Source organism: Colossoma macropomum, unplaced genomic scaffold (genome assembly GCF_904425465.1).
Source record: "Colossoma macropomum unplaced genomic scaffold, Colossoma_macropomum, whole genome shotgun sequence".
Taxonomy (NCBI): Eukaryota; Metazoa; Chordata; class Actinopteri; order Characiformes; family Serrasalmidae; genus Colossoma; species Colossoma macropomum.
Genome location: NW_023494786.1, coordinates 30,458,853 through 30,484,769, shown reverse-complemented (window position 1 = coordinate 30,484,769; position 25,917 = coordinate 30,458,853). Strand labels below are relative to the sequence as shown.

At 41.4% G+C, this 25,917-nt stretch overlaps 1 protein-coding gene across 4 annotated transcripts in view; it reads right to left on the bottom strand.

Moving 5' to 3' along the window:
* agla (amylo-alpha-1, 6-glucosidase, 4-alpha-glucanotransferase a) overlaps window positions 1–25,917 on the bottom strand; it is a 67,417-nt gene that overhangs the window by 27,285 nt on the left and 14,215 nt on the right. For 3 of the 4 annotated variants that reach the window (XM_036565303.1, XM_036565305.1, XM_036565306.1), the window contains exons 6-17: window positions 23,359–23,540; window positions 23,150–23,261; window positions 22,204–22,330; window positions 18,900–19,002; window positions 18,688–18,785; window positions 18,408–18,547; window positions 16,232–16,419; window positions 13,559–13,682; window positions 8,717–8,880; window positions 4,700–4,801; window positions 2,357–2,512; window positions 969–1,119 (exon numbers count right to left, since the gene is read on the bottom strand). In XM_036565303.1, coding sequence (XP_036421196.1) covers window positions 969–1,119; window positions 2,357–2,512; window positions 4,700–4,801; window positions 8,717–8,880; window positions 13,559–13,682; window positions 16,232–16,419; window positions 18,408–18,547; window positions 18,688–18,785; window positions 18,900–19,002; window positions 22,204–22,330; window positions 23,150–23,261; window positions 23,359–23,540 — 1,647 coding nt within the window. Of the gene's footprint in view, window positions 1–968; window positions 1,120–2,356; window positions 2,513–4,699; window positions 4,802–8,716; window positions 8,881–13,558; window positions 13,683–14,074; window positions 14,199–16,231; window positions 16,420–18,407; window positions 18,548–18,687; window positions 18,786–18,899; window positions 19,003–22,203; window positions 22,331–23,149; window positions 23,262–23,358; window positions 23,541–25,917 lie in introns of all 4 variants that reach the window. The other variant, XM_036565304.1, reaches the window with a different exon arrangement.

The following is a 25,917-nucleotide window of genomic DNA, read 5'->3' as shown; positions in this document are numbered from 1 at the left end:
ACGAGGTTTTGTTCTGACAGCAGCGAAATGCTTTTTGCGTAATACTATGTTCAGTATTTTGTGTTTTAATATATGTGATCTCTGTGATCTGTGCATGTTTAATGTGAGCTGTACCTGAAAGGACACCGGAAGGACATTGTGGACAGTTATTCCTGGCTGTCTATGCCTAAGTTAAGAACAGCTACTGTGCCTAATTTGGCAATGGTCCAGGAGCAGCTATGGGCCTGGGCCTACATAAACACGGTCATTTTCTATGTCGAACTGGTCAGATTGGCATCTGTGAATCGTGTGCAGAATGAAGAAAAGAAGATCAACGCTACAGACGCAACGCTGGTCTCCTGGTCCTGGATCTGATGAAGAAAGTGGGGTCTAGAAATTCTGCACACAGGAGCTACAAGGCTAATGTAGTTAACAAGTAATGGAAGCTTATACCCCACCAATTAGCATCATGCAAACTGCACGTCCAAAATCATCCCACACTTGTCTCAAACTGACAAACTACTATTTACAAAATAGAAAAAAGTACAGACAAAATATAAAAGCCTGAGTCTGCGAGTCTGTTTTTACTGCTTGTCACAAGCATACTTGAAGAATGCAAAAGACATTCTTGAGTATTTTTATTCAAGAAAACAGCACAAAAATGTTCCGCTGTGCTGCTTCTGATAAAGCAGTGAGGTTTGAAGCAAAATGTGTGCAGAAATTTGAAACGGCAAAAACGAACAAAACAACCACTTTTTCATCATTTTTTAAAAGACAAAAACAAAAAAAACAGACACAACATCCAACCTTATAGAGGATAGTCTTGCAGCTCTAGTTCAAAACTAAAAAAGCACACTTTAGACACCAAGTAAGTCTGGGTTGATCCACTACGACTGCAGTAAGGGTGGAGGGGGACTCTACAGTTCAAATTTTTTGCCAAACTATCGCAAAATATTCAGTGCAGTAGGATCTGAGGTCCTGTGACTGACCTGGGATGAACATGGGTGGAACCTCGTCTGAGTACTTATGCTGTTTGGGGTTTTTGAAGGCAGTGCGACACACAGCCACTACAGACTGGTGCGAGCTGGGACAGTGACGGGTCACTGCAACTATATCCACATCCACCTGATCCACATACACCTGTAATACAAACATGAGAATACACACATACAGTACTGGGCAAAAGTCTTCAGCATCTGAGTAAATGATGTCTAAAGCTATTTGTTTGTGCAGTGCTTATTTGCACAGTACTGTATACTTGGGGCTCCACTGACATGAAAATGTTGTCACTGATACAAATAACTCTGACAACAGTTAATACTGACTGATTTTAAGTGGTCAAAATTTAAGCAGACTTCAGTAGTTTTAGGTAAGTAGTGCTTTAACGACTGATCTGATTTCAAACTGTCAACCGTCACTTGTCAAACATGACGGTCAGTTTTGTCTCTTTTGGCAAATTTCTGAATCACATACAGCAAAAACTGATGTTTCTCACTCATTCCCTTAATCTGATGTTTGTAGTCTTATAAGAGTTTATTACTGGATGTTGCAACGAGAGAGTAACAAGTAACAGTCGCTGTCTCAATGGAATGTGCTGATGGGTCTTTCAATGGTGTAATTTTGGTTATTATTACAATTAATAAAATACATGATGTAATGGGATGATCAATAGCTTCATCTGAGCACTATTACTAAATAAAGGATGTGTTTTGTAGGACCATTTATACTTTCTAATACCTGTAATTGTCTTACAAACTCGGCTACACGGCAAAAAATAATATCTTAACAAGTGAAAACTTCCTAAATGTTGTCAGTCAATCTAATATTTCTCAGTATGAGACTGTTGTAGGAACATTATAAGATTATTTTACCTGTTTCTGTACATTTTTACTTGTTTTAAGTGATTTTATCTGGTGAAAGTGTCTTATTCCACCGTCAGATTAGTTTACTTGTTTTGAGAAATAATGAAGATAATTTTCTCATTTCAAGAAATAATGCTTTAAACAAGTAACATGATCTGCCAATGAAACAAGACACTTTTACAAGATAAAACTGCTTAAAAACAAATAAAAACTAACTAGAAATAATTAACTAACCTTATAATATTCTAACAACAGTCTCATAATGAGAAATAGTAGATATATTGACTACATTTAAGATGTTTACACTCACTAAGATATCATTTTTTGCAGTGTAGGGGTCTATGAGCATCATGTGATGGTCATGTACGTGGCGTATTCACAAAGAGAGTTGTTTGGTTGGTCTCCAAAACAGCATGTAGAATGTAGATTTCCACTGATTCTGATAAATCCACAGAACTCACACACTCATTCACAAACCCAAATGAAAACACAAAACACAGTGCAGGTGCACCTACCTGGTTGAAGCCTTTGGCTGCGAGCTCCTGGTGCAGGCGGTTTAGAGCCAGTTTGCCAAAGATGATGCCCGACTGCAGGCTGACCTCTCCAGGAGTGGAGGGCTTAGCCTGAGGGTTCCACTTCTGATAGAAACGCTCCTCTGACACCACTGAGATCTATCGGTGCAGAACAGGAGAGAAGCTCAGTACAACAGAATGGAGGAACAGGAATATCTGTTGCCTCCCAGAGAACCAGAGACCACTCGTTTTTTTTTTTTTAATTTCCAGTCAAAACTGTCATTAAGTACAAGCCATTCACTTTTCAGTGTTGTGGTAAAAACAGAAAATATCTATTTAACAGAAAATGAGCCAGAAACCTCAACTAAACACTAAATATCCTATTTTTCAGTATTCAGTGTGTCACTCTTCACCTTTATTACAGCTTCCATTCTTTTCAGGAGACTCACTTTAGTTTCTCAAAGAAACCTGCAGGAATATTTCCACACCTCCAAAGTTCAGTCTTAGAAGCTGGTTGATCATTTTCTGAAGTAATCAAACACATTCAGTGGTGTTGAGGTCTGGACTCTGGGGTGGTCAGTCCATTGTTCAGCTTCTTTGTTTGATGTGTCCATCTCCTTTTCTCAGTGAGGTTCTTCTTGACAGCTACACATCCTTTCAGACCCACAGCACTGAGTCGTCTTCTCACAGTGGAAGGATGGACAGAAACACCTGTGGATGTTTTTTAGATCTGAAGCAGCTTGATTTTCTCCTCTCTCTCAAAGATGAAAGCTTTAAGTGCTGTTTATCTGATGGGGGCAGTTTTGGTGGTGCAATAGGTCTTCCAGGTGGTTGTTAGGAGCCCCATTTTCTCTGTAGCTTTTACTCATTTTTTGAACTCCACTTTTGAAAACTGCTGTTTTTCCTTTGACTTTCTCCTTCTTTATACAAGTGGATTATGTTATATCTGATCTCCTGAAAATGAATAACTTGTACTTGAGTGCTGTTTTGACAGTAAATTAAGTAAATGAAAGGTGGTCTCTGATAGTGCTGTATATCAAACAGACACAAAGGCTGCTAGATGCTAAAACAGCCAAAATATTTTACTGACAACAACAACACAACATGACAAAACATATGTTTCATTTTGAGATTTTCTTCATTCATTTCTGAAAAAATGGATAACAAAAATGGAAGGATGGGAGGTCACCCCTCATGAAAAATATCTATAGTAATATTACAGGAATTCCTGTAAGATCTTAATTAGAATCTTAGTTAATTGGACAATTACTATAATTTACAACAGGACACTAAACAAGCATTACACATTACTAGAAAACAGTACTTCAGGAATATCTTAGGAAACAAACATATTATAGAGTATTATGGCAGTAATAAACCACATCATAGACTTCTTATAATTCTGCTGTACTTTTGTACTATTGAGTGACCAAAGGTATGTATTTAAAGGTTAAAATGTCTATTGGACTTAAAATAGAGAAGCGTGTGTCCAGTATGTGTTTGGAAGTGGGAATGTAACCTATGTAAAAACACTGTAAACCATGTGTTTGTGTAGTTTGGTCAGGAGGTCAAACCTCTCTATTGTTCTGACAAGCATCTTAAAGAGGCTTCTTGAAAAATACTGGCTACTCTAATGCACTCAATAATCTGATCATAATCAGATTTCTGCAGTTATCTGATTATTCAAATGGTCGTGTAAACAGCACACTCTGATTTCTTAGATCGGAGTAATGTCTAGAAACCTATTTCAGAAATCTGATAAAGAGAGCTGGGTTTTAGCTCAGTAATCAGATTTCTCAGTGCATGTGAACTCTTACTCTGATTTCTTTTGGATTTCTCAGTCTGAGCATGTGCGAAAACAGACTGCTGTACCGGAAATAAGCAAACAGTGTTGCCATGAGACACTGCAAAACACTTTTAGAGTGACGCTGAAACCGACTAAATGCTTGACGAAATGAAGGATTTGAATAATCTTCATCTTCTAGATGATGTATGTTCATATTTTTAGGTAATTTGGCGCGATGCTTAAAAAAACAAGGCGCTGCATGAAGTTTGAGTTTTACGTTATGTTTACGTGACATCTTCTTCTGTGAGTTTATTGGCTGGTTGCAGAGCAGAAATCCGATTACTGTCTGACTCATGTAGACCTGGAGTTTCCACATTATCTGATTACTCAAGTGCATGTAAATGCTTTGATCAGATTACTGTCAAAATCAGTTTTTCTGCAGTTGTCGGATTATTAAGTGCATGTAAACACACTCACTGTCTAGATGCCTAACTTCACATTAGAATACAGGTAACGTGCTGTGCGTTGGAACCCTGTTTGTCAGTGTGCTGTTTTCTTGCCTGATGAGGAACGAGCTCGTCATATCCTCGAGTGCTGCCTGTGGCACAGCAGGCCATGGAGACGATAGCAGAACTGGGCAGAGAGTCAAACGCTGAGCGGATCTGCAAAACACACACAAAAAAAAAAAAACAATAAAGGATGAAACAAATCACCTGAAACATCAACTGTGCAATTCAAGTCAACGCTGTTGTCAGGTTGGCAAATCAAGTCGCTTAACAAGCGTGGCCCTGCTGGAGTCAGGCTTTAGAGCTCCTCATAGTGCAGTCTTTTGTGGAACGTCTTGGCTCATTGTTCAGTACCATTTTTCATTCTTTTTTTCATTCTTTCATTCTTTTTTCTTTCCCTGGTCAGGTGATACGTTTAGTTGATTTTCTGAGTGAAAAGTTAACACATCCTCTACAGAGAACACACTTAAAAAAGGCATTTTTCTGTACATTTTAGTGACAAACAATTTCTGTATATTAGACAGTTTGATATACTGGATAAAAATGAAACATAAAATATAAAATGTGCCGTAACATGCCAAATGTTTTGCTTCATTTTTTACCAAAATGTTAAATTCAGCAGTTTAAGTAGTAATTGTGGCTTATTTTCACTTAGAAAATCAGCCGAACTTATCACATCCATGCCATGTGGCACTGTACACCTATAAAACCTTTTTGGCAAGAAATTATCAATCAATTAGCACTTTGTTTAAATATCACTATTCCCCTATCTCCAGAAGTATGTCTGTTAGGAGACATATCAGCAATCAATATGACAAAGAAAACTTCCACAGCCCTACTCACAGCCCTAACCATCGCCAAGAAAACCATCCTCATGAACTGGAAGACAAAAACCGCCATTACTGTCACTCACTGGAAAAATTTACTAATGGGTCATATAATGGGTGAAATAAGTATTGAACACGTCACCAATTTTCTAAGTAAATATATTTCTAAAGGTGCTATTGACATGAATTTCTCACCAGATGTGGGTAGCAACCCATCCAATCCACACACGCAAAGAAATCAAACCATAGATGTCCATACATTAAGTTATGTGTAATAATGAGAAATGACACAGGGAAAAAGTATTGAACAAATGAAGAAAGAGAGATGCAAAAAGCCATGGAAAGATCGGAGTAATGTCTAGAAACCTATTTCAGAAATCTGATAAAGAGAGTTGGATTTTAGCTCAGTAATCAGATTTCTCAGTGCATGTGAACTCTTACTCTGATTTCTTTCAGATTTCACAGTCTGAGCATGTGCGAAAACAGATGGTGGTACCTGAAATAAGTGAGCAGCGTTGCTGCGAGACGCAGCAAAACACTTTTGGAGTGACGCTGAAATCGACTACATGCTTGACGAAATGTAGGATTTGAACAGGATTTGAATTGGAAAGTCATGACACCAGCGGAAATCTATCAGTAATCAGCTGGTTCAACTGATGGCCTATAAAAAGGTGTCTCATTAACAAGGTGCCACACGAGAAACATCTCATGATGGGTAAAACCAGTGAGCTCTCTCAAGACCTTCGCAACCTTATTGTTGCAAAACATACTGATGGCACTGGTTACAGAAGAACTTCTAAACTGCTGAAGGTTCCAGTGAGCACTGTTGGGGCCATAATCCGGAAGTGGAAAGAACATTATTTCACCATAAACCGGCCACGACCAGGTGCTCCCTGCAAGATTTCAGGCAGAGGAGTGAAAAGAATTAGCAGAAGAGTTGCCCAAGAGCCAAGGACCACTTGTGAAGAGCTACAGAAAGACCTGGAATCAGCAGGTACAATTGTTTCAAAGAAAACAATAAGTAATGCACTCAACCGCCATGGCCTGTATGCACTCTCACCACGCAAGACTCCACTGCTGAAGAAAAAGCATGTTAAGCTCGTTTAAAGTCTGCTCATCAACATTTAGACAAGCCTGTGAAATACTGGGAGAATATAGTCTGGGCAGATGAGATCCAAAACTCTTTGGATGCCATAATACACACCATGTTTGGAGGTCAAAAGGCACTGCATACCACCCCAAAAACACCATACCAACAGTGAAGTTTGGAGGTGGGAACATCATGGTGTGGGGCTGTTTTTCAGCATACGGCACTGCCACGCTTCATATCATTGAAGGAAGGATGAATGGACAAATGTACCAAGACATTCTTGATAGAAATCTGCTGCCATCTACCAGGATGATGAAGATGAAACGAGGGTGGACAATTCAGCAAGACAATGATCCCAAACACACAGCCAAGGAAACTCTCAATTAGTTTCAGAGAAAGAAAATAAAGCTGCTAGAATGGCCCAGCCAATCACCTGACCTGAATCCAATTGAAAATCTATGGAAAGAACTAAAGCTCAGAGTTCATAGAAGGAGCCCACGGAACCTTGAGGATGTGAAGAGTGTTTGTGTGGAAGAACGGGCCAAAATCACACCTGAGCAATGCATGCGACTAGTTTCTCCATACAGGAGGCGTCTTGAAGCTTCATCACCAACAAAGGCTTTCGTCTTTTTCCCCTTTTCTTGTTTTTGTCTACCTGTCTGTTTGTTTTTGCTTATATATCCTCCCTCATGAATGTATTACAAATAAAAATAAAGTTTTAATAGTCCTCTGATGAGGGGGTGGCACGCAAAAAAAAGCCCAAACTTTTGTGTATACGACTGTATATGTGCACTTCTGCCTCATCCTAAACGTCCTTTATGTACTCTACCTTTCAAAAGTTTGGAATGACTCTTTTCATTAATATAAAACCAGTTTTGTTGCAGACACATGTATGAAATTGACTATTATGATGCTATTATTGTAGTTTGTGTGAAGGAACAAATGAAGAAGTGTTGGAAATAAGAACGGAGCTGCAGATGATTCTGTATGAACTGATAAAGCTGTAAAACAGAGAACATTATAATAAAATGAACATCCAGAATGCCTCATATTTGAAGACTGGTCACGGAGTCTCAAAGCACATATTAAGAAATGACTGTAAATAAGTAATAAATTATTTTAGTTTTTCCTCTAAACTTGAAACTGCATTGTTATATCAAGCGTATTGTGTTTTAATCTACACTGTATGAGTTATTATTATACTTATTACTGAAGAAAATAACAGCAATTATTATTTTTTTACCCATCACCCAGTGTACAGTTTTTTTCAAATGACTTATTCTTTTCATTCATTCCTTCCATTTCTTCCTTTCTTCCCTTATGCATTTCTTCATTCCTCCATTCATTTGTGCTTTCATTCCTTCATTTCTTCCTTCCTTCCTTCCTTCCTTTATTTGTGCTTTTATTCCTTTCTTCCTTCATTTCTTCAATTATTCGCTCCTTCATTTCTTCATTCATTCATTCCTTTATTCTTTCCTTCCTTCCTTCCCTTATTAATTTCTTCATTCCTCCACTCATTTGTGCTTTCATTCCTTCTTTCCTTCATTTCTTCCTTCCTTCCTTCCTTCATTCATTCATTCCTGCTTTCATTCCTTCTTTTCTCATCCCCAAACACTACCGGCATTTATGTCTCACCTTAAATGTCTTTCAAGTATCCTCTAATTTATTCATTCTCTTTTCATGTGAAATTGAGACATAATATAACACAATATAACATAATATAATATGATATGATATACTGTAATATAATATAATATAATATAACACAATATAATATAATATAACACAATGTAATATAGTATAATATAACATAATATAACACATTTCTTTTTTTCTGTAAGGAAGGCCAACATATCAAAGTTAAAGTCAAATCAAAGTCAGCTTTACGGTCATTTCTTTCCACAGATGTGTTGAGAGAGGAATGAAATGTAGTTTCTCCAGGACACAGTGCTACATTTAACACAGATCAGCTGCAGACCGCAGTACAGACAGACCACAGACACAGTACACACAGATAAACTATACAAACTTATAGTGTCTCAAATTTTTTTACTGCGTCATGCAAACTCAAAGTAAACAGTGACGTACGCTGTGCATTTCCTCATATAAATAACTACTAAACAAACGAAGCAGTAAACCTGTTAGCTGAGGTACCTGAATGGGACACTCGTTGTCATGGGTAACGTCCAGGAACATGGCGTGTGCGATGCTGGGCACCAGTGGCCGCATGCTGGGCTGCAGGAAAGCTCCCACAGGCTCTCCTCCATAACGGTACACCAAGCGGCCTTCTTCATGACTGTCCCCCGCGCTCATCGCCTCTGAACCGACACAAACACACCGCATTACAGGAGCATCAGCCAGCACGGTTAACCCTGCATGAGCTGCACTCATCTCCAAAAACATAATTTTATATGAATTATTTCTCACTTGTAGCTCATTGAAACAAGCACAGAAAGTGTCTCCATACTATATTTGGATATATATTTTGGAGACATTTAACTATGATTTAAACAAGTTGTGTGATATGTAATTCCATAGACTGCAAAAAATGATATCTTAGCAAGTGTAAATATCTTAAATGTAGTCAATATATCTAATATTTCTCATTATGAGACTCTTGTAAGAATACTGTGAGAGTATTTAACAAAACAAAAGATTATTTCTCAAAATAAGTAAACTAATCTGCCAATGGAATAAGACACTTTCACCAGATAAAATCACTTAAAACAAGTAAAAATGTGCAGAAACAGGTGGAACAATATTATAATATTCTTACAACAGTCTTATAATGAGGAATATTAGATTTATTGACTACATCTAAGATGTTTTCACTTGTTAAGATATTACTTTTTGCAGTGTGTAAAGAATTACATAATAAAATCAAATCTCTAGCAAAAAGAACAATACTAACTCTACACTTCTGAGGGTTAAAAATGTGTAAAATCTATAACACAAATATTCTTTAAAATTCAACAGTTGCATATATTGGACCCTTTTCTAGGTAAAAAACATCTCCTTTGGGTTAAATGCCAGAACTCTGTGTAGTGAAAAAGGCTTTTAGTCCTTATATGGAGCATCTTCATAGCTGCTTGGACAAAGCTACATGTTAGGGGTTTACTGTAGGACTGTGTATATCACTTATCCAGATGTGGCACGACTCACACATGAGCAAAATCAAAATGCACATACTTAGAAATGTGTTTTAGCAGCATGATGACCAGCATCGGATACTGACAAATTGCAACCTATAGGACCCATAAAGGGATTTTTCTTGTATCCTGTGCTTTTCTTTTGGGGTGCAATTATAAGGTTTGAGTGGTTTATGTACCACTTTCCAACCTCTCTCCATCTCTCTGAGTTAAACAGGCTGTTTTTGTTACTGCGCCTTTAAGACTGATGTTTGTAAATAAAGTCTGTTCTGTTCTGAATAGGTGGCTATACACCGATCAGGCATAACATTATGTTATTCCTTGTTTCGACACTCATTGTCCATTTTATCAGCTCCACTTACTATATAGGTGCACTTTGTAGTTCTACAGTTACAGACTGTAGTCCATCTGTTTCTCTGATACTTTGTTAGCCCCCTTTTACCCTGTTCTTCAGTGGTCAGGACCCCCATGGACCCTCACAGAGCAGGTACTATTTGGGTGGTGGATCATTCTCAGCACTGCAGTAACACTGACATGGTGGTGGTGTGTTAGTGTGTGTTGCGCTGGTACGAGTGGATCAGACACAGCAGTGCTACTGGAGTTTTTAAACACTGTGTCCACTCACTGTCCACTTTACTAGACACTCCTACCTTGTTGGTCCACCTTGTAGATGTAAAGTCAGAGACGATAGCTCATCTGCTGCTGCACAGTTTGTGCTGGTCATCCTCTAGTCCTTCATCAGTGGTTACAGGACGCTGCCCACAGGACGCTGTTGGCAAAAACTCCAGCAGCGCTGCTGTGTCTGATCCACTCAGACCAGCACAACACACACTAACGCACCACCACCACGTCAGTGTTACTGCAGTGCTGAGAATGACCCACCACCCAATAGTGCCTGCTATGTGAGGGTCCATGGGGGTCCTGACCACTGAAGAACAGGGTTAAAGGGGGCTGACAAAGTATGCAGACAAACAGATGGACTACAGTCTGTAACTGTAGAACTATATATAGATTATGTGGACTGGGTCATATTGAAACTTTAATGTTCACATATTACTTTAAACTTCTTTATTTCAGAAAAGCGATGGAGTTCTGGTTTTCCATGATACGTGCCCTTTAAAACTAATACATCCTCTGAGAAAAGAGTCCAGTTAATGCAAAAAAACACACACAATCGCAAACAGCAAATGAGGCTGAGTCAGTTTTGTTTACATGTGAGTTTGCCAGGCTCTGTTAAAGGAATGCTTTACCCCAAAATGCTTATTTTGCTGATCTTGAGCGAAAGCAGGGGCCAAATAGAATCAGTCTACAGTCATAACGCCTTACTAACTTGCTTTTGTTCACTGTTAGCCAAGTTAGAGCGACAAATTCCTCCCAAATTTCCTCCATCTTATAAACTAGTGTTCAAAAGTTTGGAATCACTTGACATGTTAACAGTTTTTCTGTTATATATACAACAATAACTCACAGTGAAGTATAGAAATATTACAAACTATTCATCAAAGGACATTTTTTATTGAATATTTCAAGAATTCTGTGAATAAGAATCTATTTAATGATAAGTTATATCCCTGCTGTCGGACCAAAACCTCGTATCTCCAAAATGGTAACTTTACAGGAGAAGGAAAAAACCTACATTAACTTCAATGTAAGTCAAAGGAACCAGACTTTTTTTCCAAGTCATTTTGGGCCGTTTCTTTTGGTCCATTCTTCATGACATTTACACACAATGTAAAGGGCAACAGACATTTTCAGATTATGCCAAAAACTGAAAAACGTCAAAAATGGAGATACAAGGTTTTGTTCCGACAGCGGCGACATGCTGTACTTATCAATTTTGTCTAGTTATTTGCCTTGAAATTTGATCTGCCCTGTTGAAATATGACGAATTCTGGATGTTGATTTTATTACAACTACAGAATCTCAGAATATCGGAATCTTCTACAGCTCAATTCGTCACTATACATATATATATACATATATATATATATATATATATGTTACAACTTCTTAGTTTCCTTCTGATCATTCAAAACCTGGGAAGATGTGCAGGACAAGCAGATTAGAATCATTTTACACATTTGTCTGCAAACATATTGGTTTTACATTCCAAACTTTTCCTTCAGATTCTCTTTTTTTATGTATCATCGCTGTCATTTCTTCACACCATTAAAAAAATAGCTGTCCTTTTTATTTGGTGCATATTTCATGAACCAACAGAAATGGTCCCAAATTAACTGGAATGAAAGTCAATAACATTTACATACAGTGCAATTAAGAAAATGTTACTTCCTCCAGTGAAGTTCCCATTTCTGAGATGTGAGATTATGACAGCGACGCAATGTTTAATAATTAACACATGTTCCATTTTTTAATTCTTCCAGGTTTCAGTGTGTTAAAGGGGAATTCCATGACTTTTTAAAAGTTCTGCATAATTAAATAGTTGAGATGTAAACAGAGTCGTTCAGAGTGGTTTGGTGTTAAACACTCTGTTCTAGAGACACTTACAGAGTCAGAATTGTTCACAGTGGTGGTGATAGGAACCAGACGTCCACCTCTAAAAGCTCCCTCACAGAAAGTTATTAGATGGTTATGATGACAAAATCTAGCACGATACTTCAAGATACTTCATTTTCAAAATACACGATATGTCACAGTGATTCATTTTTTCTTACATATTATAAGTTCAATAAAGCCAAAAAGAGCCAGTAATGCCAAATAAAAAAAAAAAGTATGCGTGATTTGTATTTTATATTTCACACAATGCACTTCACCAAGCTGTAGGAGACGCTCGAGCCATTTGAACATTTTTCTTCTTACTTTGCCACAAACAGAAAATGGACACTTTTAAGATCACATTTGACCGACAGCCGATTTGGTCAGACTCTGAAGATGAGACGACACTAAATTCCCAAACTGTCATCACCGCTGAGCAGCTTTTCAGTCAGCAGCTGAGACAGAAGAACAGCTAAACAACCTGTAATCAGCCAGAAATGAACCCAACACCATTCGCCAAACAAAACGGGCTGTAAGATGCTTTACAGACTGGCTGGAACAAAACTACATTAATACTGATCTGGCAAAAAATGACAAAACTGAGCTGAACTTGATATTGCGGCAGTTTTATGGCTCAGTACTTCATAATGCGAGGCTTACAGCAGACTGAGCAGCGAGTGACCAGAGCTCGTTACTCTGACGTAGCAACAAGCTGCTTGTTAAGGAACTATAATTTGGTGAAGGAACTGCGAACATTAAAACATATTAAACGCCGCGTTCACGGCCCAGTTTATTAATTTATTACTGTATTTATTTAACTGTTGTATAAAAGCAATAGACACTCGAGGTCATGTGTTATCGCGAATAACACCACGGCTGTGATTTGTTCGCAGGCACGAGCCGAAGTCGATAACACACTCCCTCTCATGTTCTACTGCTTAAATGTATCATGATGATGATTGTCATATTGCTCAGCCCTATTATGAAAAATACTGTCTGCCGTCTGAGACACAGTTTTCCTATAGTTTTAAGAAGGTTTTGTCATAAAGCATACATTTTTTAAATATATTGATGGTAGAGTGGTACATGCAGGGCATTTTAATGCAAATTAAAGAAAAAAAAATATGATTTTCCATTATTTTACCATCATCAACATTACATAAATACTCAGAAGACACATGAAGGTTTATTGTGACCCCAGTTCCTATCACCACCACTGTAAAGCAATCTGAGGCTCTACAACCAACCATTTCACACCAAACCTCTCTGAATACATCTCAACAGTAGAATTCTGCAGAATTTTAGAAAAATCAGTGGAATTCCCCTTCAAATAGTGTGTTAAATGGCCTACCTCTGATGAGTGAGGAGATGCCTAGTCTAGTCACAAACACATTGTCCAGCTCCTCACTGCCCGTGAATAGTTCAGCCACCACGTACAGGTCAGGCTTGATGGCACGGGCTGCAGCCAGCATGAACTACGACCCCAAGTTAGAGCACCCCACAGCAGACAGACAGAGAGAGAGAGAGAGAGAGAGAGAGAGAGAGAGAGAGAAGAGAAAGAGATAGAGTGTGCTAGCCAAGAGGTCCAGTTAGAGAGACAGAGGGGAGGTTTAGTATAGAAAGGGAGGAAACATGCCTCAGAAGAGAAACGGCAGACAGGACAGAAGAGGTGTTGGGTGGAAGGTAGAAGTTAATATTGTACATATAGAGGGTTATGATAAAGTGAGGGCACATGGTAAAGAGAGATGAAGAGAAAAGAGAGAGGTTTTAATGTATGGAGACACAAAAACATAAAGACTCCGTTAGTGTCATGCTAACGCACAGCATTAACCCACATTCCCCCACGCACCCTCCAGCCCGGCAGTACCTCTGATCAGACTGCTTATTCCCAGCCGGTTTACAAACACATTGTCAATCAGCTCGCTGCCCGTAAACAGCTCAGCTATCACATACAGATTGGGCCTGACCGCCCTGGCCGCAGCCAGCATGGCCTGCAGAGTGAGAAACGGACCGTAAGAGCGGATTCGTCTTCTTCTCACCAAGTATGGTCTATTTCTTATGGTAGTATCAAAGGAATAGCTCAGTGAAAAATCAGGAGTACAAAGTTTTCCCCTTCTTACCCCAAATGAAGGCGATTAGAGAAGACATGTTTGTTAAGTTTGCTTCTTTATTTTTGCACTGAAGCTACAAAGCTAATGTGGCTACTAAGCAATAGTCGTGATTTCGATGACACGCGAAATCCAGATGGAGGGCAGGAAGTGAAAAGCAGAATGGACGAGATGAAGGCAAGCCCGTACTATGCTAGTTTAGACGATATTACGAGAGAAAAATTGCGATTTCGCTGTTGTCGGAAGAAAACCTCGTATCTCCAAAATGGTAACTTTACAGGAGAAGGAAAAATTTAAATGATGTAGCATAAAAGTCTACTATTAAACGAAAAACACTATTATATATCAAGACCAGCTACTCAAACTGGAAGCTACAACTGCCAAATCAACTTAGAGCCGCACTACTTAACTTTTGGAGATTTGGAGACCTCCCTGGTGGAAGTGTGTAATTGCATGCATCGTGTGGAAGAACATTCCGTAATGTTGGCTGTTCTTCGGAGCCCTTCCCCCAGGGGATGAATCTGATGATTGCAAGTACGTTGAAAGAGAATTTAAAGGGAACTCAGTCAAAACTTGACTGAATAATCTACTATTGTAATCATATCTTCTTCAGTATGATGTTGATTTTGACGTCATTTAAGACCTAAGCATCGAGCTGGACTTTCTTTTTGAGCCTGTACGTGTGGCGTTGATATGTAAAACGTACAACATAATTGGAAAAACCCCCGACCCAACGACTCTGACTTTTTAAATGATCATTTCAGGCTTTTAGCCCGTTTTTTGTGCCTCAGAAATGCTACCTCTTTCATTTTTAACAATATAGTCTTACATCACGCAGCTTTAACTACCACATGTAAAAGCTGTGAGCTGTCCAGTCTTTTGAGGTCAATTCAGTTTGCAGCAGTGTCAGCCTGCATGTAGCAATCGTTGTATTTTTGACTACCTAATGATGTGATTCAGAGGATCTGCTGAGGGAAAATATCTGTATGAGCTTTGAAACATTTCAGTTTATCACAGGGAGGCGACAGCACTGATTTTTCAGCTTCTTAGACCTGGAGTCCTAATATGGGGCATGATGAACAATGGCACAACTTCAGAGGTCTATGGACAAAACTAGATACGCACCATACAGCTGTTGATGTTATTAGATAGTAGTATGCCACTGCATAAGCAAGTCTATTTGAGATTACTTAACAACTCCACATAGATTCAGACGAGTATGTGAAGATTCTGGCATGCATTGTGCTAACTGGTGGGCTATACGCTTCCATTATATTCAAGCTATATTAGCCTTGTAGCTCCAGTGCAAAATCAAGCAGCAAACCTCATCTACATTTGAAGTAAGAACAAAAATGCGAATGTGATTTTTCAATAAATTATTCCTTCAACATTCTACACTAACAAGAACAAAGTGCTTTACATGGTACGATGAAAAGGCAGAGATGTGTTTGGATAAACGCTTAATTAACATAAATACTATCAAGAGACTTTTAGGCCCCATTACTGAAAATAATACCATTACTGGCCACTTTATTAGAAACCCCTCTCTTGTAGCTCCACCTTGCTGGTGTACAGTTAGAGACTGTAGCTCATGTGTGTCTGATACACTCGTACCAGCACCACACACACTCACAGGTCAGTGTCACTGCTGTGCTGCTAATGAAACACCACCTAAATAATAATGAACTAACCAATGGTGAATGGTGTTGAGTGGTAACGCAAAAAACTGTTATAGTCTGTAACTGGACACCAATAGTCTGTAGTTGACCTATATGGTAGGTGGAGCTCATAAAGTGGCCAGAAAAAGAATAATAGAGCACTTTTAATAAAATATTTCTAAAATCCTGATTCAGCGTTTTTTATTAAACTTATTATGAAATATTTTCCATTTATACTTATCCAGTCAGGCACTGTACCTCGGCTACATGTAGCGGGGTTGAGTGGCAGTTGTCTAGACGAACGCCTGCAAAGTATTTGGCTGTGATCTCCGTGTATTTCTGCATGTGGGCCCACAGGTATGGGCAGTCTTCCGGGCCGTTACCATAGCGAAGCTTCACACTGTCGCCCCAGCAGATCAGCTCTCTCCTGATGTACACGTTAGAGCCTGAGTGGGGGAAACAGTGAAGAAACAGCTCTTACTGTTCTCGCAAACAAAACACTCAGCACATACTGCCACTCTGTCTTTAAAATCTGTGCTGACAGCTCCACCATGTGGTCCAAACAGAAACTACAAGCTTATAGAGAAATCTTCCTGCATATTAACTTAGCTGAATAAAATGACTTATCTTCAGAGACAGGAAACGCCTCTAACTGCAAGAAAACTAAGTTCACATTCCTTATTATTATTATTATTATTATTATTATTATCCTATTCTGAGTGTTTCTGTCAAGCCAAGTGGTCTTTATTGATATTCCTCAATATAACGTTTATACATTGGAATTAAATGTCATTCTTCAGGCTTAATGGTGCAACACACCACAGCATTACATTACACAGGACTACATAAAGTGCAGATACACTACAGTGTGAACTGAGTGCAGAATATACAGTAAACACACTTGAAAATAAATATACAGAACAGTAAATACACAAGACAATGACTACACAGAACAACAATACACTCATCGTCAAAAAAACAGTTGCACCCAGAAGGAAGTGTCGGATTGCAATGTCCTGTTGGAACAGCGCACCGGAGTGTGCGTTCAGAAAAGGTAGGGCCACTGGTTGCAGGACCTCATTAACATAAAGTTGGGCTGTCAAAGAACCTGTAATGGGCTCCCGAGTGGCGCAACCGCCTAAGCGTTGGCCCTATCATCAGGAGATCGCGAGTTCGATCCCTGGTGATGCTACGGCCGTCCGTAGCTGGGAGTCCGAGAGAGCACAATTGGCCTCGCTCTCTCTGGGTGGGTAAGATGGCTCCTCCTTCTCCCCCCATCACTCAGCGCGATGCTAGTCAGCGCAGGCGTCTGTTAGCTGACGTAACAGATCTGGCGGTTGGCGCTTTCCTCCGAGCGCGTTCGGCTGTCCAGTGACGTTGCGTGAGCGGCAGTTCGAAAAGAAGCGGTGGTTGGCTTCACAGGTCTCGGAGGAAGCCTGTGTTAGCCTTCACCCTCCTAGCGTTGATAGCATCGTGTGATTGGGGGAGTCCTAACTAGCGGGTGGAATTGGAGACGACTAAATTGGGGAGAAAATCGGGTATTTTAGAACCTGTAATGAAGACCAAAGGTGATCTGACATTGTACAAAATTGCACCCCACACCACGACACCAGGCCTCCTGGACGTGTGACGCATGACAACAAACCGTTCATCTTGGCGCTGACCACGGTGCCTCCAAACATGGACTCGTTGGTCGTCTCCACCAAGACAGAAGCGGGACTTGACAGTGAAGATGACCTGCTGCCATTCTGAGTCACTCCATGACAGTCTGGCACGGCATCATTGCGGTCTTTGGTGACTTTGACGTGGTGTTAAGGGCAGTCGTCATTACGGTCTGCATGCACGTAGTCATGGAGGGCATCACTGCTCACTGCATGTCCACAATCGTGGCTGCTGGGTCACTCCGCGCATGTTGGACGATCTGTCGGTTCTCCCTCTCCAGGGTTCGAATAGGTCTCCCAGATCCTTCATGTCGCCAGTGTGTGCCTTCTTCTATCCACTTCCGCCAACAGCGTACTACGGTAATATCTGCATGACCGGTATGCTGCGCAATATGTCGATAAGACCATCCTGCTTCATGGAGCCCTACGATGCGACCCCTCTCGAACTCCTCCAACTGCTCAAACTGCTTTCGAACTCTTCTCCGAGGCAAACTTTGCTTGCAAAGCATGCTTCCAACACAACAGCACGGATCAGAATGGAAAGCACACGCAATGGGACGACCTTATATAGTCAGTCAGGTACAGTGATGAGGCCACTCGCATGTCTCACAATGTCAAACCTGCCCACCAAGTTTCATTCCTGTCGGTTGATTCTTTCTGGGTGCAACCATTTTTTGGACGATGACTGTATATGATAATATACAGGACAAATACACATGACGCTAATTAGAAAGGGGAGCAAAAACAAAAAATACACGTGTTTAGAGGCTGACCTGGTTCTGCAAAGTTCCTCAGTGGATCGTCCCCCATCACCCAGCCGTTGTGGGCCAGGAAATGACACGCTTTGTTTGGTTGGTCCATGAGTGGCAGGTCCTGCTCCAGAGTCGACTCTTTAAATGGGAAAGTGAAATACCTGCAGGTAAACCAGAAAATCAGTACATTTTAAGACATTTTTGGTGTACTTGCCCCCTCTGTTTGTTTATTTTATGAATAACGCATCTCTTACAGAGACTCAAAGTTTATCGGACAGTGACGTGAGTTGTATGGCATTACCTTGTGAGCAGAGGGTGCTTTCTGGTGACAGGGCCAAGCTTGGGACCATGACCAGCCAAGCGCTCATAAGACACTGTACCAAGGCTACAGTTAGTAGCCTAGAGGAGGACGAGATAGAGTAACCAACTGAAACCACTGGGAAGGGAATTGAAGAGAGCAAAGAAAGAAAAAACACAGACAGACAGACAGACAGACAGACAAGTGGAGCTGACCTGTTCCTGATGATAGTTGACCTCTTTGTACTGTTCTGCGTTCAGTTCCTCCAGCCTCTTCCTGAGCCAGTTACAGCAATCCTCAATGGCCCCTGGACTGTTTCTATAACAGAATCAATGAGTGCATGTGGTCATCTGAGAATAAAAAGTCCAGGCCTTCCTCTTTTCAACAAACGCCAACAAATACCAGCATCCTAATTTTGGTAGTAATTGGTAATTTTGAACCAGCGTGTATGGGGGAGAACATGAAGGAACAGCGTGTATGGGGGAGAACATGAAGGAACAGCGTGTATGTGGGAGAACATGAAGGAACAGCGTGTATGGGGGAGAACATGAAGGAACAGCGTGTATGGGGGAGAACATGAAGGAACAGCGTGTATGGGGGAGAACATGAAGGAACAGCGTGTATGTGGGAGAACATGAAAGAACAGCGTGTATGGGGGAGAACGCGAAAGAACAGCGTGTATGGGGAGAACGCGAAAGAAGAGCGTGTATCGGGGAGAACGCGAAAGAACAGCGTGTATGGGGGAGAACATGAAGGAACAGCGTGTATGGGGGAGAACGCGACAGAACAGCGTGTATGGGGGAGAAGGCGAAAGAACAGCGTGTATGGGGAGAACGCGAAAGAACACCGTGTATGGGGGAGAACGTGAAAGAACAGCGTGTATGGGGAGAACGCGAAAGAACAGCGTGTATGGGGGAGAACGTGAAAGAACAGCGTGTATGGGGAGAACGCGAAAGAACAGCGTGTATGGGGGAGAACGTGAAAGAACAGCGTGCATAGGGGAGAACGCGAAAGAAGAGCGTGTATGGGGGAGAACATGAAGGAACAGCGTGTATGGGGGAGAACGTGAAAGAACAGCGTGTATGGGGGAGAACATGAAGGAACAGCGTGTATGGGGGAGAACATGAAGGAACAGCGTGTATGTGGGAGAACATGAAAGAACAGCGTGTATGGGGGAGAACGCGAAAGAACAGCGTGTATGGGGAGAACGCGAAAGAAGAGCGTGTATCGGGGAGAACGCGAAAGAACAGCGTGTATGGGGGAGAACGCGAAAGAACAGCGTGTATGGGGAGAACGCGAAAGAAGAGCGTGTATCGGGGAGAACGCGAAAGAACAGCGTGTATGGGGGAGAACGCGAAAGAAGAGCGTGTATCGGGGAGAACGCGAAAGAACAGCGTGTATGGGGGAGAACGTGAAAGAACAGCGTGTATGGGGAGAACGCGAAAGAACAGCGTGTATGGGGGAGAACGTGAAAGAACAGCGTGTATGGGGAGAACGCGAAAGAACAGCGTGTATGGGGGAGAACGTGAAAGAACAGCGTGCATAGGGGAGAACGCGAAAGAAGAGCGTGTATGGGGGAGAACATGAAGGAACAGCGTGTATGGGGGAGAACGTGAAAGAACAGCGTGTATGGGGGAGAACATGAAGGAACAGCGTGTATGGGGGAGAACATGAAGGAACAGCGTGTATGTGGGAGAACATGAAAGAAGAGCGTGTATCGGGGAGAACGCGAAAGAACAGCGTGTATGGGGGAGAACATGAAGGAACAGCGTGTATGGGGGAGAACGCGACAGAACAGCGTGTATGGGGAGAACGCGAAAGAACACCGTGTATGGGGGAGAACGTGAAAGAACAGCGTGTATGGGGAGAACGCGAAAGAACAGCGTGTATGGGGGAGAACGTGAAAGAACAGCGTGTATGGGGAGAACGCGAAAGAACAGCGTGTATGGGGGAGAACGTGAAAGAACAGCGTGCATAGGGGAGAACGCGAAAGAAGAGCGTGTATGGGGGAGAACATGAAGGAACAGCGTGTATGGGGGAGAACGTGAAAGAACAGCGTGTATGGGGGAGAAGGCGAAAGAACAGCGTGTATGGGGAGAACGCGAAAGAACAGCGTGTATGGGGGAGAACGTGAAGGAACAGCGTGTATGGGGGAGAACGCGAAAGAACAGCGTGTATGGGGGAGAACGCGAAAGAACAGCGTGTATGGGGGAGAACATGAAGGAACAGCGTGTATGGGGGAGAACATGAAGGAACAGCGTGTATGTGGGAGAACATGAAAGAACAGCGTGTATGGGGGAGAACGCGAAAGAACAGCGTGTATGGGGAGAACGCGAAAGAAGAGCGTGTATCGGGGAGAACGCGAAAGAACAGCGTGTATGGGGGAGAACATGAAGGAACAGCGTGTATGGGGGAGAACGCGACAGAACAGCGTGTATGGGGAGAACGCGAAAGAACACCGTGTATGGGGGAGAACGTGAAAGAACAGCGTGTATGGGGAGAACGCGAAAGAACAGCGTGTATGGGGGAGAACGTGAAAGAACAGCGTGTATGGGGAGAACGCGAAAGAACAGCGTGTATGGGGGAGAACGTGAAAGAACAGCGTGCATAGGGGAGAACGCGAAAGAAGAGCGTGTATGGGGGAGAACATGAAGGAACAGCGTGTATGGGGGAGAACGTGAAAGAACAGCGTGTATGGGGGAGAAGGCGAAAGAACAGCGTGTATGGGGAGAACGCGAAAGAACAGCGTGTATGGGGGAGAACGTGAAGGAACAGCGTGTATGGGGGAGAACGCGAAAGAACAGCGTGTATGGGGGAGAACGCGAAAGAACAGCGTGTATGGGGGAGAACGTGAAGGGACAGCGTGTATGGGGGAGAACGTGAAGGGACAGCGTGTATGTGGGAGAACGTGAAGGGACAGCGTGTATGGGGGAGAACATGAAGGAACAGCGTGTATGTGGGAGAACGTGAAGGAACAGCGTGTATGTGGGAGAACGTGAAGGAACAGCGTGTATGGGGGAGAACATGAAGGAACAGAGTGTATGTGGGAGAACGTGAAGGGACAGCGTGTATGGGGGAGAACATGAAGGAACAGCGTGTATGTGGGAGAACGTGAAGGAACAGCGTGTATGGGGGAGAACGTGAAGGAACAGTGTGTATGGGGGAGAACATGAAGGAACAGAGTGTATGGAGGAGAACGTGAAGGAACAGCGTGTATGGGGGAGAACATGAAGGAACAGAGTGTATGGAGAACGTGAAGGAACAGCGTGTATGGAGGAGAACGTGAAGGAACAGAGTGTATGGAGGAGAACGTGAAGGAACAGAGTGTATGGGGGAGAACATAAAGGAACAGCAGCCCCTGGAGGAACGTTCCTCCACCTGCTGCATTACGCAGCAGTTTCAGCTGCCACTCCACTGAAAGACACTGACTTTCTGGTTTGCTGTTCACCATCTACCATCACAACACAAATGCAGCATAAGGCCACACAGGTTCAGTGAAACGTGCAGCACCACACTGACCCACTGGGCACAAAGATCTCCAGGGCTGCATTCATGTCCACTGTGCTTCCAAAGCGTCTGTACTGAGGGTCCTGGATGATCTTCAGCTGCTTCTTGCCGTCTGTTTTACTCCTGTCAGGTTTGGCCCCTGAACACAGTTTGTAATGGATAGGTAAATACAGTTTAACCTGGTCTGAACAAAAAGACATTCTAAATCTCTCAAGGTTGCTCTTTGTTTTGTGTTCTTCATGGACTATTTCAGTTTGACACACTCGAAAGCCATTTTCCTGGCCAGTGTTTTAGCCGGACTGACCTGCAGTCAGTCTAGTTGGTGATAATATATTTGAAAGAAAGGGTAAAAAAACAAAGATGAAATCATAACAACTTTTTTTCAGATTGGAGTTGATTCTGCTATATTACTGCTTATAACAAAACTATATGCCATCATTGTGTTTAAAAATGATATAATTTGTTTTGAAGGTTTTTTTTTTTGCTGGGAAAGATGTTTGTGCTCTTCTCCTGCCCACTCACCGCTCACACTCTTACAGCAGTATGCAAAAGTTTGGGCACCCCTGGTCAAATCACGTTTTATCGGTTTTCGAAGTGAAAATAAGTCAACACATCCTCTAAAAAGAACACACATATTACATTTTCTGCAAATTTTAGTGCACAATTTGTATTTATTTGCTGAGTTAATATAAAATAATCATGATTTTTCAAGCCTGCAATCATCTTTTGAATAGAAAAGTAAAAACAATGAATATCACGGGCAACTGGTTGTTGTATATGAGCATATATGCATATTATGGCTTTCAATCCCACTAAACGGGGATGCATTTGATTTCTAAGTGTACAATCCAGATACCTGTCGCAAGAAACAGCCAGGTGTAATCATGGTCTAAAATGCCGTGTTCAGTTAAGTTCTTTTCTAAAAATGTGTTTTTACACAGCTTTCTGCTAAACCCACCTGTCTGGAGCAAAGTCCGGAACTGCTCCACTAGAGGCTCAACCTTGATCTGGAAAAATTCCCACAGCTTAAGCTTGGGAAACACGTCCTGCCAGAAGATTCCTCGGATGGCCTGAGAGGAGGAGGGAGAAACCGGACTGTCTTTTAAAGTGATCACATAAATCATAAAGTACAGATAAAAATCTGCCTGCAAACATAAACACACTCACATTGAGGTGGTGCTCGCTCTGCACGAGTGCTGGGACGCCTCGCTCAGCGTACTTTCCATCTGCGATGTCACAGGTCACATGCCACAGCGCCCTGTCCAGCACCCAGGCGGGCCGCAGGTGGGGAGAGTTCAGCAGGTTGTAGCCGCATTCTGGATGCTTCTTTATCCAGGCGCTGTTAGCAGCTAAAGACAGGAGGGGAAGAGGACACATGCTGGAGTTCACCGCAATGAATTACAGAAAAAGAAACATGGAAAACAGTTTTTATCCTCAGACTGATACTCAAAAAAAAGGATTCGTTCACTTCAATCAGATGCTCAATGCGACAGAAGTTCATTTATTTTATAATGTAACCTCTTTTATTAAAGAATTCTAAGGATTTGTCAACACTGTTGCATAATTAATTGGTTAAGACGTTAACATCCCCTTGAAATGATTCATTACCTACCAGACCTGGATGGAAAGTTCAAATTCTGCTTTTAGTTTAGGCAGCAAAGGTAGAGTGTTTTATAAAAACTTACATGTTATGATTAGTAATATTACACTTTTATACTATTATAATTTTTTAAAGCATAAGGAAAAGAGAAATCTGATTTAAAACAGTAACACAGAACTAACCAGGACACAAAGTACCACTCTTATGAAGCACCAAAAGCTACATGAGTGCAGGGTTGCCAGGTCCAGCAGGGTTGCCAAAAATCTCCAGTCCAACATGTGTTTAAATGCTGCTCCCCAGAAGCCCCACATTAAAGTGTACAATCACAGAAGAAACTGCTGTTCATTGCATTTTGTATATTTTAAAATGATTTTTTCTTCTGCAACTGAATTTTAAAATTAGCACAATTTGGCAGGAAAACAGGTAACACCTAGGAACTGCTTCAGTGCTAATAGTGCCCCCTTGTGGAGGATCCTTCAGCCTGCTAAACCTGAGTGAGCAAGCAAGCATGTTATAAGCCAGTTCAATGAAGTGCTTCACATCTAAAAATAATGTATGCCATTTACTGTAGGTTATACCTACATAGCTGAAGGTCAGTAGGTCTATTCGGATGCCTGAACACTACTCAAAACACACACACACACACACACACACACACACACACACACACACACACACACACACCCCAGGGCTATTCTCCTCTATCTCAGTATGTGGCATTTAGACTGAGGGGAAGATAAGGTTTCCTACACTGAGTGACCTTTAAGTGCATGTGTTGAAGCCAGAAGTATGAACTCTGAACTATGCTGTGAGAGAAACCTGCTGCTGCTCTGAAACTGTCCAGGAGAGACAGCATCACGGCTGGACTTTGGACTCAGTACTCAAATGTTTTTAGCCTTTAATGAAATGAGTTTCCATTGCTAAGCAGCTACACCCAAGCCTACGTCCACTATGTGCAATGCCAAGCGTCAGATGGAGTGGTGTAAAGCGCCACCACTGGACTCTGGAGCAGTGGAACCGTATTCTGTGGAGTGATGAATCACGCTTTACTATCTAGCAGTCTGGGATTTGCAGATGCCAGGAGAACGTTACCTACCAGAATGCACAGTGCTAACAGTAAAGTTTGGTTAAGGAGGGGTTTTCTTTAGGGTTTGGGCCCCTTGGTACCAGTGAGGGCCTTCATGTATTTTGGAACGTGATGTCTAACAAGCTAATACAGATGTGAGGATCATGTGTCCACATACTTTGGGTATCGTGAAAATGTCTCCAAGAATCGAGATATTTTTGCCACACTGTCCACCCTTAGAGGTAGAAGCAAGTCGCTGCTGTTGGAACAAAATGTTGTATCTCCAAAGTTAGAACTTTACAGGAGAAGGAAAAAACATACTTTTAATGTAAGTCGGTGTAACCAGACATTTTTTAATGTTAATTTCAGTGTGCTTCAGTGTTTTAAACATTTTAACAATAACAATAAAAACTGCCTAATTATGGTTGCTGATAATGCGATTCGAATTTTTAAGGGTGGGGAGGAAAAGCAATTATGAAAAAAACAATAAATCAGAAGAAAATGATTTATAAATACCCCTTTTCACATTATTTTGCAGTTACATATTCTGCATATTTAAAACTGTTTTCATTTGCAAGAGGGGCAACAAAGTTGCAAGGCCTTTTCACCTCAATTTTGGGTTTTACAGACCAAAAATAATCAAAAAACAAAACAAAAAGTAAGTATCAGAGCTCATAGCTGCTATTGTATTTTCAGCTCTGAGCTGAAGCAGAGCCTCAAACTGTACCACACAAACAGCGTATTGCTATAGAGCTTCAGCTCCTGTTAGGTTGCCCATGAATGGGCTGTTGGTGTCTGCATCTTTGAGTCACACCGGCAAAAAATAAAAAATGAAATGAATCTATTTCTTCCTTTAATCTCAGTGTAAAATTAAAAAAAAGCACATTCGATTCGCTGTGTAGGTTTCAGTGTGTTAAATTCGTAGAATCTACTTGGTGTAAAAAGACCTCACAACAACTAAATACTGAACAACAATTAAGCACTAAATACTGTTTTTGATGGTGTTTTTTTCCATGCGCCCACATTCACTGCTGCGAATGGAGTTTCAGATAACGGACTG